Genomic DNA, 16,735 nt, shown 5'->3' on the forward strand with positions numbered 1-16,735 from the left:
AAATGAACCAAAACTCAAATCCTATCTTAAGAGCCTAAGAAGTGAAATGACTTAAGGAAAAAGTGCCACATAAATATACAGCACATTTCCAAATGTTCTTGAAAAGTACTGAATCAGGATGCCCAGCTGCCCAGTACAATGTTTCCCAAAAAAGGTGAATATAGGAAAGCACAGTCCTTTTGACTCCTAGGCTAGGCCCTGGGGCGCCTTCACCCACAGGCCTCACCCTACAGGGACGGAGTGCAGGGGAATGTTCTGGCACAGTAGTGGGTTTATGTTGTCATGAAATTCTTATTAAAATCATGAGAAGGTAAAATTAGTCATGCTAGATCTTAGATCAGGGAAAAAATTACAATTTAAAGTGAAATAACGTCAGGTCATGATCCCAGGGTCCTGGGATGGAACCCCGCATCAGCCTGCTTCTCCCTCTCCCACTCCCCCTACTTGTGTTCCCTCTCTCGCTGTGCCTCTCCCTGTCAAATAAATAAATAAAATCTTAAAAATAAACAAACAAACAAACAAACAAACAAAGTGAAATGCCATGTTTAGGAATAAAGGACATTAACACATTTTCAGGAAAAAAAAAACCCACAAAAAATCTGAAGTGTATGCCTGTCACAGGGATAATTCCTGGCATATGTTAAAAGCAGATGGTTCTGTAAATTTAATCTCCATTGTGAAAAAGCCTCCAGGCTAATTAAGGGGAAAAGACTGCATCACCAAAGTAACTGAAAGACAAGGCTTTAGGACCTACCTTGAACAACAAGCTTCTACAAGCTGCTTACAGCCTCCTTCCCTTTATTCAGAGGAGGGCTGGGAAAGGGCATGAGTCAGTAACCACCGAGGGATGAAAACCTCACCAGGCCCCAGGCTGGGATGAACAGAATCCATAATTCCCATAGGCCAATGGTTCCCAGATTCTCTTGCTACTCTTTTTCAGACTTAGAAGACTAAGTGATGAAGAGAATTTAATAACCCCTCACAAAACAAGAGGTTAACTGGAGAGAGAAACTAGAATTCTAAGTTTGTTTCTCCTGAAAATATGTTAAACGTTCTCTAGGATTCTCAGTTTTATGAGGCTATGTTAACAGTCCCTGTAGATGTAGGTTGTGAAGATTTTGCAATTGTGTGACTAATAATACAGACACATACCATTTGCTAACCAGTGGGCTGGGTCCTTTACGAACTGATCTATAACTTTTGAAAACCAGCAAGTTAAATACTGTAATTCTTACTTTTGTGGAGGAAGCATCCAGATCTCACAAAGGTTAAGAAACTATGTAGCTAGAAGACAGACTGAAAAATGGATCTTCTGACTTCATACTATTCTTTTTTTTTTTTTTTTTTAAAGATTTTATTTATTTATTTGAGAGAGAGAGAATGAGAGAGAACACATGAGAGGGGATAGGGTCAGAGGGCAAAGCAGACTCCCTGCAGAGCAGGGAGCCCGATGCGGCACTTGATCCAGGGACTCCAGGATCATGACCTGACCCAAAGGCAGTCGCTTAACCAACTGAACCAACCAGGCGCCCTGACTTCATACTATTCTTAATTGTGTCTATAGTCTCAATTATCAAATACTTTTGAAATCCCTGCTCGCGATTTTTCTTTTTCTTTTGGCACCTTACTTAAGTGACCTATAATCTCTGTATGCAATCAAGATAAACAGGGGAAGCAACACAGCCTGTGAAAACGGTGGGAGAGACAAGGGAAGGCCAAGCCCAAGCGCAATGCTGTAGCTCTAAGGAGACGAGAAGTCCCAGTCTCTCTGGATAGTCTTGGACTATGCCTGTAGGACTGATATCATTACTGAGCCCTCTCTCGCTTTCAAATGAATCCCAATTTGGTGAACAGATTATATGCTGACTCCTTGTAACAGCAGCTAATATTTATAAAGTGCTTGCCTTGGGTGAGATCCTTTAAAGACATGATGGTATTTAAGGCCTTGGAATCATCTTTTGTTCTTCAGAAAACTGCTTCGAAGCAGCTAAATGGGGGAGCCACAATCCACACTTGGGTCTGTCTCACTCCACACCCTATTCCCTTAACTATCTCAGGACACTGGTCACAGCCTGAAGACCACTACTATTTTCATGAAGGGTAAAATAAATTACAAATTAATTCTTAGCAGTATTTTTAAAACTGCTACTTTTCATTTGCTATGATAAATATCATCATCAACTTTAGTTAAAATGTAAAAAAAATGTTGGTGGGAATGTAAATTGTTATAGCCACCATGGAAAACAGTATGGAAGTTCCTCAAAAATTTAAAAATAAAACTACCATAAGACCCAGCAATCTCGCATGTGGGTATATATCTGAAGGAAACAGAATCACTATTTCACAAAGATATCTGCACCCTGATGTTCACTGTAGCATTATTTACAACAGATACAAAAACAACCTGACTGTCCACTGACATATGAACAGATAAAGAAAATGTGGTATGTGTGTGTGTGTGTGTGTGTATAAATGGAATATCTGGCCATAAAAAAAGGAAATTCTGACATTTGCAACAACGTGGGTGGACCTTGAGGGCATTATACTTATTGAAATAAATCAGACAGAGAAAGACAAATACTGTATGATTTCACTTATATGTGGAATCTAAAAAAAAAATGAACTCATAGATGCAGAGAACAGACTGCTGGTTGCCAGGGGTGGAGGTGGGAGGTGGATAAAATGGGTGAAGGTGATCAAAAGGTATAAACTTCTAGGTATAACATAAATAAGAAAATAAGAAAGCAGAGAATGCATCTAGCATTTTCACGTCCATTCATTAATAAATAGAAGCACATCTTACTTATAGCAAAACAAAGAAACAATTGCCTTAATGCCACATGTTGACCCAAAAATTTCCACACTGAACTATGGAAGGGGATCACCAGCAAACCCATCTTGTCCCAGGCCCTCACTGATGGTCTACGTTAAGGCAGTTACTTGCCCAGGGTTACCACATACGTGTACACACACACACACACACACACACACACACACGCACACCCTGGCTGGGGTCCAGGCTCCACTGTGCATGCAGGACAGGCAGTATAGTGCCAGGCACAAGACAAGGGGCTGAGAGGGCGAGTGATGAAGAATGCACTAGTAGATGGCAGCACTCCAGGTCTGCAAAGGTGTCTTCCAGACCCCAGGGAGGTCAGACGGAAGGGCTCAGATAATGAAGGACACCCTTCTTTATGCTGCAAATGATAGGAATGTGTTCCTGGGAGGCCGGCCCTACAGTCCTCCCCTAGTTCTCCACTCACTTGTCACTGGAAATGCTGCAATCTATGACTGTTTTCCTGCTTGTATTGATGATTATAAATGGCAGCTGAATGGTGGAGTTCAGAGCTGGAGGGCCCTGGTTCTGCTGTTCATTTTGCCGATTTCTCTGAACCAGGTTTTTGAAAGCGATTTGCTGTAATGATCCAAGAAAAAGAATATGGTCATTTAATATGGGTAAGTGAGTTGGAATTAAATGAATTAAAATAAATACATTTAAGAAATAGTATTAGAGTATTAGAAATTAGAGATATTAAAGAGGCCGTCTACCTATAATTAAAATGAAACATTTAGGAAAAAAGATTAGAATGATCTAACTCAGATACATTTCAAGGGAAAACATGTTGTCTAACATCATCCTAATGTAAATAATGGGGCCCATGGCTTCCGTCATCCATAGACACAGGATCTTACAAATCTGCGAGAGCCCAGGAGCGCCTGCAACTCTTCTTAGAGTGACACGGAGAAAGTGATACCAAGTGAACTTATATTTTCCATTTATCTAACAGACTCTCGGGAGTCTGGGGTTAAATACACCTTTTAGATTGTCGAGCTCAGGGATATGCAAACTTTATAAAGCTACAGAATCCTTTCTTCAAATGAAATCTATAGGACACTATATAAAACAGATGAAAGTAGCATCGCTCTGGCTGACTGCAGGGGGGCAGGAAGTCCAGAGCCCAGTGGCTCTGCCCTCCCTCACCCCTGAGGTTCCTAGGGTACCTCCACAGAATTCCCACATCCTCAGGGCACAGCTGGAATCTGGCCCGACTCACCCCCCACCCAACATCTTCCAGACAAGAAACTGAGGCTTAGCACTTATAAGCTAGATGAAGGTCTACTGGATCTTGCTGCTACTTTTAGTTATAACCATTATTTGCAAGTCAAAGAAGTGACTGCCCACCCCCCCCTTTTAATAAGGTAAATGTATCAAAGAATTCCACAGCTAGAAAGACTATGCAATTCAACTTTTTCATCTGCTCATGAAACAAGAGTGGTTTTAAAGGCTCCTAAAGTCAGATCCACTCATTCCCTTTCATCGGCGTGTCCCATCTTCTCACCCAGTAGTGATGAATTTCAGTTACTTTCTATGTTTTAGCAATCTTATCCTAGGATTATTTATTTTAGGTTCTGAGCCTTAACAAAAGTTTAACTGAGATTATCTTTATCTTAAAATGACTGGGTACCATCCCTAGAAAGTGAACATTTACTCCTAAAATGCACAGAACAGAAGGGATACCAATTTATGCTAGCCCTAACTGTGTGTCCAAAAATCACTATCAATATCCACCACTATCAAAAAACTATCACTATCAATACTATCAAACATTACTTAAGTTATACTTCATTATTTGCTGCTGGTAAAGGATGTTGGCTGTTTTATATTCGTTGCTTAATTTACTTAATGTTGAAAAAAATACGCTATTGATACTGTAAAACTGAGGAAAAGAATTAAACGTTTGAAGACTTCTGCCTAGATTCTCTTCCCTTCTACTAGAAAAAGCATCTCAGGAGATGCTCTCATACTTTGCCCTAGCTTTGCAGTCCTAGTGCCATGGCTGGGCCTCAGCAGAGGAGGGAATATCAACAGTAATAAATAAGAGTCCTTATATATGTATGACTCACTATTCAATATTGTGTACATTTAATAGCATCACAGATTTTTCAGGTGAAGAAAGCAGTAATAACATATATAATGTTATTTAGACAGTAAAAAGAAAAATCACCACCTATTTGTTTTGGACGGATTTCCTCTGTTGCCCTTTGATTGAGTTCCTTCAGCCTTTTGTTCTTTTCCAGGCTCATTAACATCAATATCAGAGGCTGAACAGAGGGCAGGTTCACAAATTCATTTTGCTATGCGTTAGCAGCCCTGGAAAAGGTTTAAGGGCTAGTAGACACAGTTATATAGCTAAAAGTAGGGTATGTGGATTATCTATAGATATCACCTACTCACACCCTTCTTCGTCTACACTACCAAGGATAAATGAGAAGTGGTGGCAGGTAAGTAAAACTGTCCTGTGTCATATGATGTCAGTGAGTGGTGACCTTAACTTGTTAAAAATTAAGCTAGCTTTGCCATGGTAAATTATTGGTGTTCAGGGACATGTTTAATTTACTTTCTGTGACAACTTCATAAATGTTATTTGATGGATGAGAGATAAAACACTAGCAGGAAATAAGCTGTATGTATGTCTACCAGAAGACCAGAGAGCAGCAGTTTTCAGTTATACTTCGGGTTTCATTTTAATATTGAGAGAGACCTACTTTTATAAATGTTGACAGCTAGGTTGCCCTTGGGTTGAAATCTTCTGTAAATGTTTGGTTTGAGAGACAGAAGAGGAAAAGAAATTTAGGACTTAAAAAAATAGTGTTCATTGTACAAAGATAAGCAGAGGAAAAAATATTCAACTTCATTCTTTATGAAGGCTGTCTAGGGATGTGAGCGTCCCACCTCCATGAGAGTGATCACGCCCAGCACCATTCTTTCTGATAAACAGGTCTTCTCAATAACATTATGCCAAAAATCAAGCTCCAAAATGTTCCACGAGGATTTTGAGGAAATCTGAGGAAGGCCTGGCTCAGACGCGAGGGAATGTGAGCTGGTAGGAAACCGTGTGGGGACAGGGACAGCAGAAGCAGCTGGGGGAAGGCAGTGACATGCCTGGTAGGCCAAATCACAGAAGGCAGAATTCCACAGGGAGGAGCACAGGAACACATGGTCAGCCTTCAGGATTTTTGTTCTGTTTTGTTTTGTAAGCAGCAGAACCCTCTCTTCAAACAAAACCTTATTTGGAAACCCAGTACGAAAAATACATAAAATGCTTGCTCCAGCTCTAGCTCCTCAGGTAGGTCCCCCCCCAGGGTTCGGAGTGAAAAGCAGACGCAGAACATAGGAAGGGAGAAAGAAACGGCCTATCCGGGTGGAACACACCTTTGGAGCCTGCCTATGTTTGGGCAGCGTCTGCTCTAGCTACTTCTACTCCTCCACCCTTGCTCCGCCTCCTTCCCTACTTCCTCGTATCATACGCAGGTCTCTGCAAGGGCTAAACGGCCTTCTCTTGCTGCTCTGATGTATACATGAACTTGGAATAAACAAGCAAATACAAGCATCTAGAGAGTGAAAAAACAAAAATGGGGGATATTTAAGAATACCTGACATATTCTGTCCATTAGACAAAGGGAGCGTTTCGGAGAAACCCTGCTCCAAGATTTGGCAACTTAATTGTTACCTGTATTTCTGAAAAGTGGATTACATCAAAAATTAAATAGGATCTAACGGTTGTCAAATCAAAGTGGATTTTATAAGTGGTTGAAAGCTTTTCATATAAAGACAATTTGCTGATTTAAAAAAAAAAAAAGCATAAAGACTCTCTGGGTTCATTTTAAAAAGGGTTTCTGATTACACTGAAAATGACCCCAGTGTACTGCTCAAAGTGAATTTTTACAGCAACTGCAATTACCAAAAATAAAATAAAATAAAAAAGTCTATGTGATTTTACCTCACATGATTTTATACACTGGCTCTATTATATTTAAGAAAACCATCCAAATTCCAGGCAATGATCCAAAACAGTATAAATACAGGGATCCTTATTAAACACTATAAAAGCTAATTTTCTTAAAAAGAAAAGCATTTTAATTTTTGGTATTTCTACAAAGCTTATTGAATCATTATATGTTATTCTGTTATTTACAGATAATAAATTATTACAGGTGGATTTGATTATTTTACTCAAAGTGCCTGAAGTTTAACGAGTCTTACTTCCTGATATTCCAAACTAGGGCTAAAATAAACACACACAAAAGGACTTCTGACAGTTTCCGTTCAGAATAAGAATAAGTGTCAGAAGTAAGTCGCTGCATAATATAAGTAATGCACAGGACAGGTGACCTGCCATGAGGCCATGATGGTGGTGAGAGACAGAACCATCTTAAAGGCAGACCATGTGGATGGTGATGAGCTCAGATGTGGAGGAGGCCGCCCTACTGTGGTCCCATCAGACACTACTCAAAAGATAGCCAAAGTAGAAAACACTGATTCTAAAAGCAAGTAAGCAGGGCAGCAGAATATAGGTAAGGAAAAGAATGAAAACCATCCCAGCAACTTTACCTGCAGGAGAAGTTCTTGGAGCTGGGCCCGCTTCTGCTTTATCCGTTCTATCCTCCTCTGCTTCTCTATCTTTAAAAGATAGGTTACAAAATAACATGAACATATGGAAAGTATAAAGTACTGCTCACTTTCCAGGTCCCAATTCTGAGATATCAAGAATTTTCCTTAGGGGCACCTGGGTGGCTCAGTTGGTTAAGGTCCAACTCTTGGTTTTGGCTCAGGTCATGATCTCAGGGTCCTGGGATGGAGACCTACATTGGGCTCTGAGCTCAGTGCAGAGTCTGCTTGGAATTCTCTCTCTCTCCAGCTCCTGCTGTCCCTCCCCCTGCTTGTGCTCTGTGTTCTCTCTCTAAAATAAATAAATAAATCTTAAAATAAAAAAAAAGAATTTTCCTTAAAACTCAATCCATTTTAGGGGCACCTGGGTGGCTCAGATGGTTAAGTGTCTGCCTTCAGCTCAGTTAATGATCCCAGGGTCCTGGGATCAAGCCCCATGTTGGGCTCCCAGCTCAGCGGGGAGCCTGCTTCTCCCGCTGCCTCTGCCTTTCCCCCTGCTTGTGTGCTCTTTCTCTCAAATAAATGGATAAAATCTAAAAAAAAAAAAAAAAAAAAAAAATCCATTTTAACTACCAATATCAATAAATGCATATCACACCTTTTTGGGGAGCAGGGGTTGGGGTAAGCAAGTAGGCACGATAGCAGAATTGTGGCAACTACTATCATTAATGAAACCCATCCACTTAATAAATATTTGATATGCAGTACTTGTTGCTATTTTCAAATTCTATTTAGAGTAATAGCTAACACTTCGTGAATACTTACTCTGTCTGGCAGCAACTCAACTAAGCACTTTACACACATTATCTTTTTTTTTTTTTTCCTACACACATTATCTTAAGGCATCATGAGGTTAGTACTGTTGTTACCCATTTTGCATGTAAGGAAATGGAGGCATAGAGGGTTAAGTAACTGCCCAAGGTCACATAGCTAGTGAATGGCAACAGTAAGGATTTGAACCTAAGCCATCTGGTTCCAGAGGCCCTACTATTAAATACTTTCTTATGTTACCCCCTAACCCAAAGAATGAGGTAAGATCTCATTTAAGATTTTAGTTTAACTGACTTTTAAATGGGCATAGCTCCTAATACAGTTAGCCTACATATTCAATACACAATTCCTACTTGTAGTAAGGAACATGCTTATGGGACAAATTTCCCAGCTTCATGCAACTATTATTTTCCTCACTCTTACAACTACCTAGAAAATAGGTATTAGGGCCTGAATTTCCTTGTAGATGAGTTCCTCACTGTGTCTTTGGGCAAAAGTCAACGACTTCAAACATGACATTTTTCTTGTCTACTCCAAAAGCATTTCTTATTTGCTCCTCATCTATTCTAGTCTGCACCAAGAGTTTCCTCTTATTCTTCCTCTAACCACTAAAGTATTTTCATCCTAAATTACTTAAGTCTACGGCCATACCACCCTGAACGCGCCCGATCTCGTCTAAATTACTTAAGATTCACTAGAAAAATCTATGTGGCTTTCTACATTTGAAAAGAGTTTCCCCCCCTGTATCTGCAGCTGTGACAGGCCAGGCCCCTACCTGCCCCTCGTGCCCCCCATCTAACACCAGGCCAAGTTGTGTCGATTCTACCTCTGAAACACTTTTCCAACCTCACGCCACTGATTTAACTCAGACCATCTACAATCCACCCCCTCCAATTTCCCTCCTCATCTTCCTATTAGCTCAACTTCCAACCCACCAGGAGGGTGACCCCTTATAGAATATGTCCTATCAGTTGTCCTATTTGTAAATTTTCAAAAGCTTCCCACTGTTTCCAGGATCAGGTCCCCAAAGCTTCACACTTAGAAGTCTATCCCCTTTAGCCCTGCCTGCACTCTGGTCACACCCAGCTGTGTGCATGCTTTCTTATGCCTGCCTCAGTCCATGCACGGCTTCTGGAAGGCCCTCTCTGCCCTGAACCACTGGGCAGACGCCTATACCTCCCTTATCACTGAGCTCAAGCAATTTTTTCTTTTCTTGGTAAAGTATCCCTCATCTCCCTTTCCAGAGAATCTGTATATACGTCTTTCACAGGAATAATCGGTCACAGTTTTGGTAACTTCTTTTACATTTTTCCTTTACTCAATTAGAATGAAAGCTCCTGGGGTCAGAGATTTTGTCTTGTATAATCTTTGGGTACACACACAGTAACTTCTAATAGATTTCTGCTTATTGAGGCTCTGTTATCAGCTTAATATTACTGGTGATAAAAATGATCCTTGGGACTCCTGAGTGGCTCAGCCAATTAAGTGTCTTGTCTTCAGCTTAGGTCATGATCTCAGGGTCCTGGGATCGAGTCCCAAATTGGGCTCCTTGCTCAGGGGGGAGCCTGCTTCTCCCTCTGCCTGCCGCTTTCTCTGACAAATAAATAAAATCTTTAAAAAAAATTAGAGAAAAAACTTAAGAAAAAAAGATCCTCAAATTCCACTCTATCAGAAGGAGAAAAGGAGGTCATTTCCACCATAACATATGAATAACATTCTACAACTTTTGATGAATGTCTAATTTCTCCCTCCACCCACAAGGACAATAATACCAAATAAGTTTTCATTTGCTGAGGGGAAAAAGGACTAATAAAAACATGAAACCAACCATATTTATTGCAGAAAGTATATTACTATATTTAACCTCAATTTATTCCATTTATGGCCATGACAGTACAATTAGGTCAAATCAATTTAAAACCAATAGGTCAGGGCACATGCTTATATAGGAAAGATTTTCTTTTTCTTTTTTTTTTAAAGACTTTATTTATTTGACAGAGAGAGACACAGCAAGAGAGGGAACACAAGCAGGGGGAGTGGGAGAGGGAGAAGCAGGCTTCCTGCTGGGCAGGGAGCCTGATGCGGGGCTTGATCCCAGCACCTTGGGATCATGACCTGAGCCGAAGGCTTAATGACTGAGCCACCCAGGCACCCCAGGAAAGATTTTCTATAATGATCAAAAGTTAATGGAATAAAAAATGTTTTTACACACATCACCCCAAAATTCATGTAAGCTGAACATTCTATCCTTTCTGATAAAGATACAGATAAAATTCCATTCTGTTGCCACTGATGTGAGAATCAAAGATAAAAGTTTAAACACAAAAGGTAAACAGCCAGTTTGATCCTTTTTTTTTTTTTGGATCCATACAGCAAAGCATTTCATCAAATAAGATATTATTTCTATTTATGAGTTGTCAAAAATTTATTAGTAGAGTGCTCAGAATTAAACTAGAATAAAATAAAGATCTTCTCTAAGAAACAGTAAAAATCAAGTCATTTAATTTCTATGTCCTCAGTTTCATCAGGACATCAGTCAAACTATACACCTCTCTAAATCTCCTTCCAGTTCTAAAATTCTACACAGAAGAGTCTGTTAAAAAAATAGTATATATGAACAATTAGAAATATTTTCATATTGTATGTATTTCCAAATTAAAATGCCTCTTATGGGGGTGCCTGGGTGGCTCAGTTGGTTAAGCGTCTGCCTTTGGCTCAGGTCATGATCCCAGGGTCCTGGGATCAAGCCCCGTGTCAGGCTCTCTGCTCAGCGGGAAGCCTGTTTCTCCCTCTCTCTCTGCCACTCCTCCTGCTTGTGCTCTCTCTCTAATAAATAAATAAGATCTTTAAAAGTAAAATAAAATAAAATGCCTCTTATATAAAATAAAGCAAACTACTATCTAAAAACAGATTTTCCTCACTTACCTCAAGATTTTGACATTCCTGAGCAGAATTGGTAGGCAGGCCAATCCACTTGATTTCTTTTTTTTCCTTTGAAATTATGTTCATTGCCATTAGCACATTTAAAGCATCATAAACTCTTCTCCTAATATTCTTCTGGTCATAAGCCTGCTAAAAAATACTTTTAATGAGTGATAAATTTCAAGGGTTAAGATATAGTCACAGGATATTAAGATATTTAATTAATATTATTATTATAATATCTTTGGAGTGCTTATAGAATTCTATATACCCAGTGAAAATATCCTTCAAAAGTAGAGATAAAGATACTTTCAAACAATCTAAAAAATAAAAGATTATTTTAGCAACAGATCTAAATTAAAAAATACTAAAGGGCCTTCTTCAGGTAGAAGAAAGATGGATGGGATCCAAGGTGGAAGTTTGGAGATGTAGAATGTAGTGAAAACCACCATGAAAATAAATATGTGGGTATATCTCAATTAACACTCACTTTGTAAAACAATAATGTCTTGTGGAATCAAGAATATATATAAAACTAACATATATGACAACAGTATATATATGTCAGAAAGGGGTTATGGAGTTGTTAATTAAAGTGGGTTAAAACCCTGCATTGTCTGGGAGGATATTAGACTTTGAAAAGTCAAGGATGCATGTTTTTTTTTTTAAAAAATTTATTGTTATGTTAATCACCATACATTACATCATTAGTTTTTGATGGTAGTGTTCCACGATTCATTGTTTGTGCATAACACCCAGTGCTCCATGCAGAACGTGCCCTCTTTAAGGATGCATGTTTTAAAACAGTGCTTTTCAAGTATGTGATCCAAGGACTAGTGCAGATCCGAAAACTGTTACTAGTCTACAATGAAAATAGGGAACTTGCACCAAAATGTCATCACATAGATCACTAAAGCACACTGTTTACTTCAGCTGATTTTTTTTAAAAAAGTCTTTGTAGCAAGATTTTTCTCAATGAAGGAGACTGTGTTAACTTAGATTGTGGAAAAAAACCCTATTTTGTTGTGGAGAAGCAGTTCCTAAGAAAAAAATCCATTCAATCAAATGCCATGATACTAAAGGATGGTGGAGAACATTGAATACAGAACTAAACTTAAATAAGTGGGAGATTTAAGTTATAGAAATGAATGTAAATATTAGAAATCCTGACGCTATAGAAATAATGATAATATTATAAAAAATATCAGGAGACAAAGTAGGCCTGATGTTGTCCTTGATATTTAAAGGGGCATGGGATTCAAATCAGATGAACTATTCAAACAGATGAAGTATGTAATGTTTTAGCACAATATGTTTAAAGTCATAATAACTATAATAATATTATTCTTTTAACAACTACCACTAATATACTCAATCTGAATCTGTGGTGAACAGGAAAGATGGGAGATGCAAGTAAATCCAAGCATATTAATTTTTTTCCCTTCATAATCAACAGATACTGGTTTATAGGTGATAACAAACAAAAGAAACAAAATATTGAAGCTACTTAAAGTTATAAAGATAACCAATTAAAGAACTAAAGACTATAAACCTTCCAATTTATAAAAATAAAAAACAAAAAACACCACATATAGCAAGGAATAGGAACCCAGGGAATAGGATACAACCCTTACTTGTATCCAGGCATGGGGATGGGGGTGGTTAGTAAAAATGTATGTTAGATGATGAAATGTGCTAAGAAGAAATGCCTCAGTGCAGTGACATCTGAGTGAAAACTGGAAGGGAGAGGAGAGCGAAACCATATGGCTCCTTAGCAAAGATTCAGACAAAGGAAATAGCAAGTGTAACAGCCTGATAAGGAACATACCCGGCATATTCACCCCAAAACAAAAAACGAACAAAAAGCCCACCAGTCTCATTCATGACTGCCAATGTACAACTCCTAAATTTTCAGGAAAACTATACAGAATTTGATTGAATTCAATATCCATTTCTGATTTTTTTTAATTAAGAAAAATGAAAGATATGTTCATTTAAAAAGATCAAGTTATGGTTGCTATCATTTCAAAATAAAACCTTTATCATAAGGTGACTAGAGTGCAGTAACTGGGAGAGTGCATAGTAGGAGATGAGATCAGAGAGGTAATGGCGGGTCAGGTCATGTAGGGTCTTGTAGAACATTTTGAGAATGTCCACTTTCACTCAGAATCAGAATGCTATATACCTTCTCTACAGATGCCAGAGAAAAGAAAAAAATACATTACCAAATAATGGCTCACAAGAAAAATCTCTAAGTAACCCCCCCAAATATAAATAGTTCAACTCACAATCTCTGATCACAGGTAATGAAAAACTCAGTAAAAATTAAAAACTTAGAAAAAAAAAACAAAAATCCCTATCACCTGGAACTATAAAAACTCTAATGCCATTCTTAGGTCAGAGAGGAATTTAAAACAAAAGCTGCATAATATTTAAAGAATAACATTATATCAGAATCAATGGGAAATGGCTAAAGCAGTGAACAAGAGGAAAAGTCACAGCTATAAAGATTTTCATTACTAAACAAAAATAACAAAAGTAAAGTTTATATCCTATCTATAGGGTAGAAAAATAACAAAAGTAACTTCAGGAAAGAGAAGAGAATATTAAATGAAGATTAAAAAAGACATTAACTGCAAAACAGGAGGGTCGGTTCAGATTCAAGAGATGGTTCTTTGGGAAAAATAATTGCAAGTAATTTTGAGAACAGGTATGAAATGGAGGATTTTCTAAGAAAACATAAAATACCAAACTGACTCTAAGGGAGACAGAAATTCTAAATAGATTAATTACCAAAGAAAAAATGGAGAATGCTATCTAAGCTTTACCCCCCCCCCCCCCCACCAAATCGCCAGCCAAGATGGTATCACAGGTGATTTCTATGTCAGGGAAGAGAAATACGCATCCAATGCTATTAAACCTGTAATGGAGTAAAGAGGAAGAAGGAAAAAAAAGCCTCTAAATTTTAAAAAACCAGCATAACACTGCAAATCAAAACTGCAAAGATGGTAAAAACAACAAAAAAAATCCCACCAATCTCACTTAGGAATGTCAGTGTAAAACTCCTAAGTTTTCAGGAAACTATACAGAATTTGATTAAATATCCATTTCTGGTTTTTTTTTTTAGTTAAGAAAAAAGAAAGAAACATTCATTAAAAAAAAAAATCAAGTTGGGGCGCCTGGGTGGCTCAGTCATTAAGCATCTGCCTTCGGCTCAGGTCATGATCCCAGGGTGCTGGGATCGAGCCCCACATTGGGCTCCCTGCTTGGCGGGAAGCCTGCTTCTCCCTCTCCCACTCCCCCTGCTTGTGTTACCTCTCTTGCTGTCTCTTTCTGTCATTTAAATAAATAAATAAAATCTTAAAAAAAAAATAGTCCCTGGAATATTGTAGAGAATCAGAATTCTCCAGACATCTATCAGTGTTTATTGTCTTCTGTTTTTATTTTTTTAACTGCAGAATTAACTTATTAAAATTATTTCCTAGGCATTTGTATATAATAACATCTCCCTAGCTCCAAACTGGCAAAATGCCATACACAGACAGAGATAACTAACATTCTTAAATATTTAGTAAATGAATAAATGTTGACGAGGCTTTAATAACAAAGACTGAACTAAGCTTGAAATGCAAGTTAATCCTTCTCATTTTTCTTTATGGAGCAAATTAGCAACTAACTTAATGACTGGAATTAGACCCTGCCTGCAGAAACAGGTTTCATTTGATCAGGGATACAAAAATTAATTAGTATTTTGACCTACATCAGGCAGTAGAAAAACAACTATTTCTTTCAAGATCTGTCATTTAGGGGCGCCTAGGTGGCTCAGTCGTTAAGCGTCTGCCTTTGGCTCAGGTCATGATCCCATGGTGCTGGGACTGAGCCCCGCATCGGGCTCCCTGCTCAGCGGGAAGCCTGCTTCTCCCTCTCTCACTCCCCCTGCTTGTGTTCCCTCTCTCACTGTCTCTCTCTCTGTCAAATAAATAAATAAAATCTTTAAAAAAAAAAAAATCAAGTTATGGTTGCTATCATCTCAAGATAAAACCTTTGTCATAACTAAGGTTAAAGACTATAAATATTTCAAGACTATAAATAAGTCAGGAACTGTTGTAAGAATTGTTGTGGAGTATGTATAATATGATTACATTTAAATAAAATGCAAACCGATTTATAATGATAAAAAGCAGATCAGCAGTTGCCTAGGGATAGAGGGAGAAGGAGGGACAGATTATAAAAGGCAGAAAGAACCTTTTGAAAGTGACAGAATTGTTCTTTATCTCTCTCTAAAATAAATAAAATCTTTAAAAAATAAAATAAAAAAGAAAATAAATTTTATTGTGTGCATGAGGAATTTTTGGGATGATACTCAAGAATCTCATAGTAGTAAATATACCTTTGGGGAGACAGATTGAGGTCTGTGGTAAAAGGGAGATATTCTGGGGCACCTGGGTGGCTCAGGTCATGATCCTGCTCAGCGGGGAGCCTGCCTCTCCCTCTCACTCTGTAGTTCCTCCTGCTTATGCTGGCTCACTCTCTCTCTCAAATAATAAATAAATAAATAAATAAATAAATAAATAAATAAATTCTTTAAAAGGGAGATATTTTTATCATATACTCTTTGGTACAACTGAATTTTTATAGACATGTTCATATATTATTTTTTCAACTAAAAACAACATAGATTTTTGTAGAAGAAACGCTAAAGAATTCAGAAACATATCCAAAGTCATTCAAATATGAAAAGTATGTTCCTGGGCACCCGGGTGGCTCAGTCGGTTAAGTGTCTGTCTTCGGCTCAGGTCATAATCTCAGGATCCTGGGATCGAGCCCAGAGTAGGCTCTCTGCTCAGCAGGGAGCCTGCTTCTCCCTCTCCCTCTGCCCTCCCCCCTCCACAGCTTGTGCGCTCTCTCTCTCTCAAATAAATAAAATCTTAAAAAAAAATAGTATGTTCTTTTTGTAGCCCCCAAAATTATATTTTAAAAATACATGTTAATCTTTATGTTTAAATATTTAATAAAAGAACCCTTTCTAAAACAAAACAAACAAAAACTCAATAACAAAAGAATTCCCCAATAGAAAATATGAAACCCTCAGGTAAAGGAGTTGGGGATTCCTTAGCTTGTCTGAGTCCTTAAAAAATGACACAGTCAACCCAGAGATACAGTGTTCCGCCATTACAGTCAAAGTCAAGTGCATGATCTATCTACCTACCGAATCAGCGGCCAAATGGTTATTTGAATTGGTGAACTCTGATACCAGCTCATCAGCCACTTCATTATATGATGTTGTACCTTTCCGCTGAACTTTCTCACACACTTTCATGGAAAAATGTCTCAAGCCTTTTCCATTTTTATCTCCTTTTTTGCTTCGTTTACTAAAAGAGAAAAAAAAATACATATTTATACATCAGACTTCCTTTACAAAACTATAATGTGAGAATATAGTAATTTGATTTTTGCTTTATGTGGTAATTTTAAATTGAATTAGAGATGAAGAAATGTTTTGAACTTAATTTTTGCCTTAAAACCTAATAAAGTATGAAGTTAGAGTGTTTTCTATACACATCATTCGTTTATTCAACAAATATGTGCTGG

General features: G+C 38.0%; 1 protein-coding gene across 7 annotated transcripts in view; it reads right to left on the minus strand.

The window, feature by feature from the left end:
- TFDP2 (transcription factor Dp-2) overlaps positions 1-16,735 on the minus strand; it is a 177,197-nt gene that overhangs the window by 11,823 nt on the left and 148,639 nt on the right. For 6 of the 7 annotated variants that reach the window (XM_034996122.1, XM_034996129.1, XM_034996099.1 and 3 more), the window contains 4 exons: positions 16,353-16,515; positions 11,147-11,293; positions 7,394-7,462; positions 3,264-3,415 (listed from right to left, as the gene is read on the minus strand). In XM_034996122.1, the coding sequence (XP_034852013.1) occupies positions 3,264-3,415; positions 7,394-7,462; positions 11,147-11,293; positions 16,353-16,515 (531 nt within the window). The remainder of the gene's footprint in view (positions 1-3,263; positions 3,416-7,393; positions 7,463-11,146; positions 11,294-16,352; positions 16,516-16,735) is intronic. The other variant, XM_034996092.1, reaches the window with a different exon arrangement.

This window comes from Mirounga leonina, unplaced genomic scaffold (genome assembly GCF_011800145.1).
Source record: "Mirounga leonina isolate KUSES-001 unplaced genomic scaffold, KU_Mleo_1.0 Mir_115, whole genome shotgun sequence".
Classification (NCBI taxonomy): Eukaryota; Metazoa; Chordata; class Mammalia; order Carnivora; family Phocidae; genus Mirounga; species Mirounga leonina.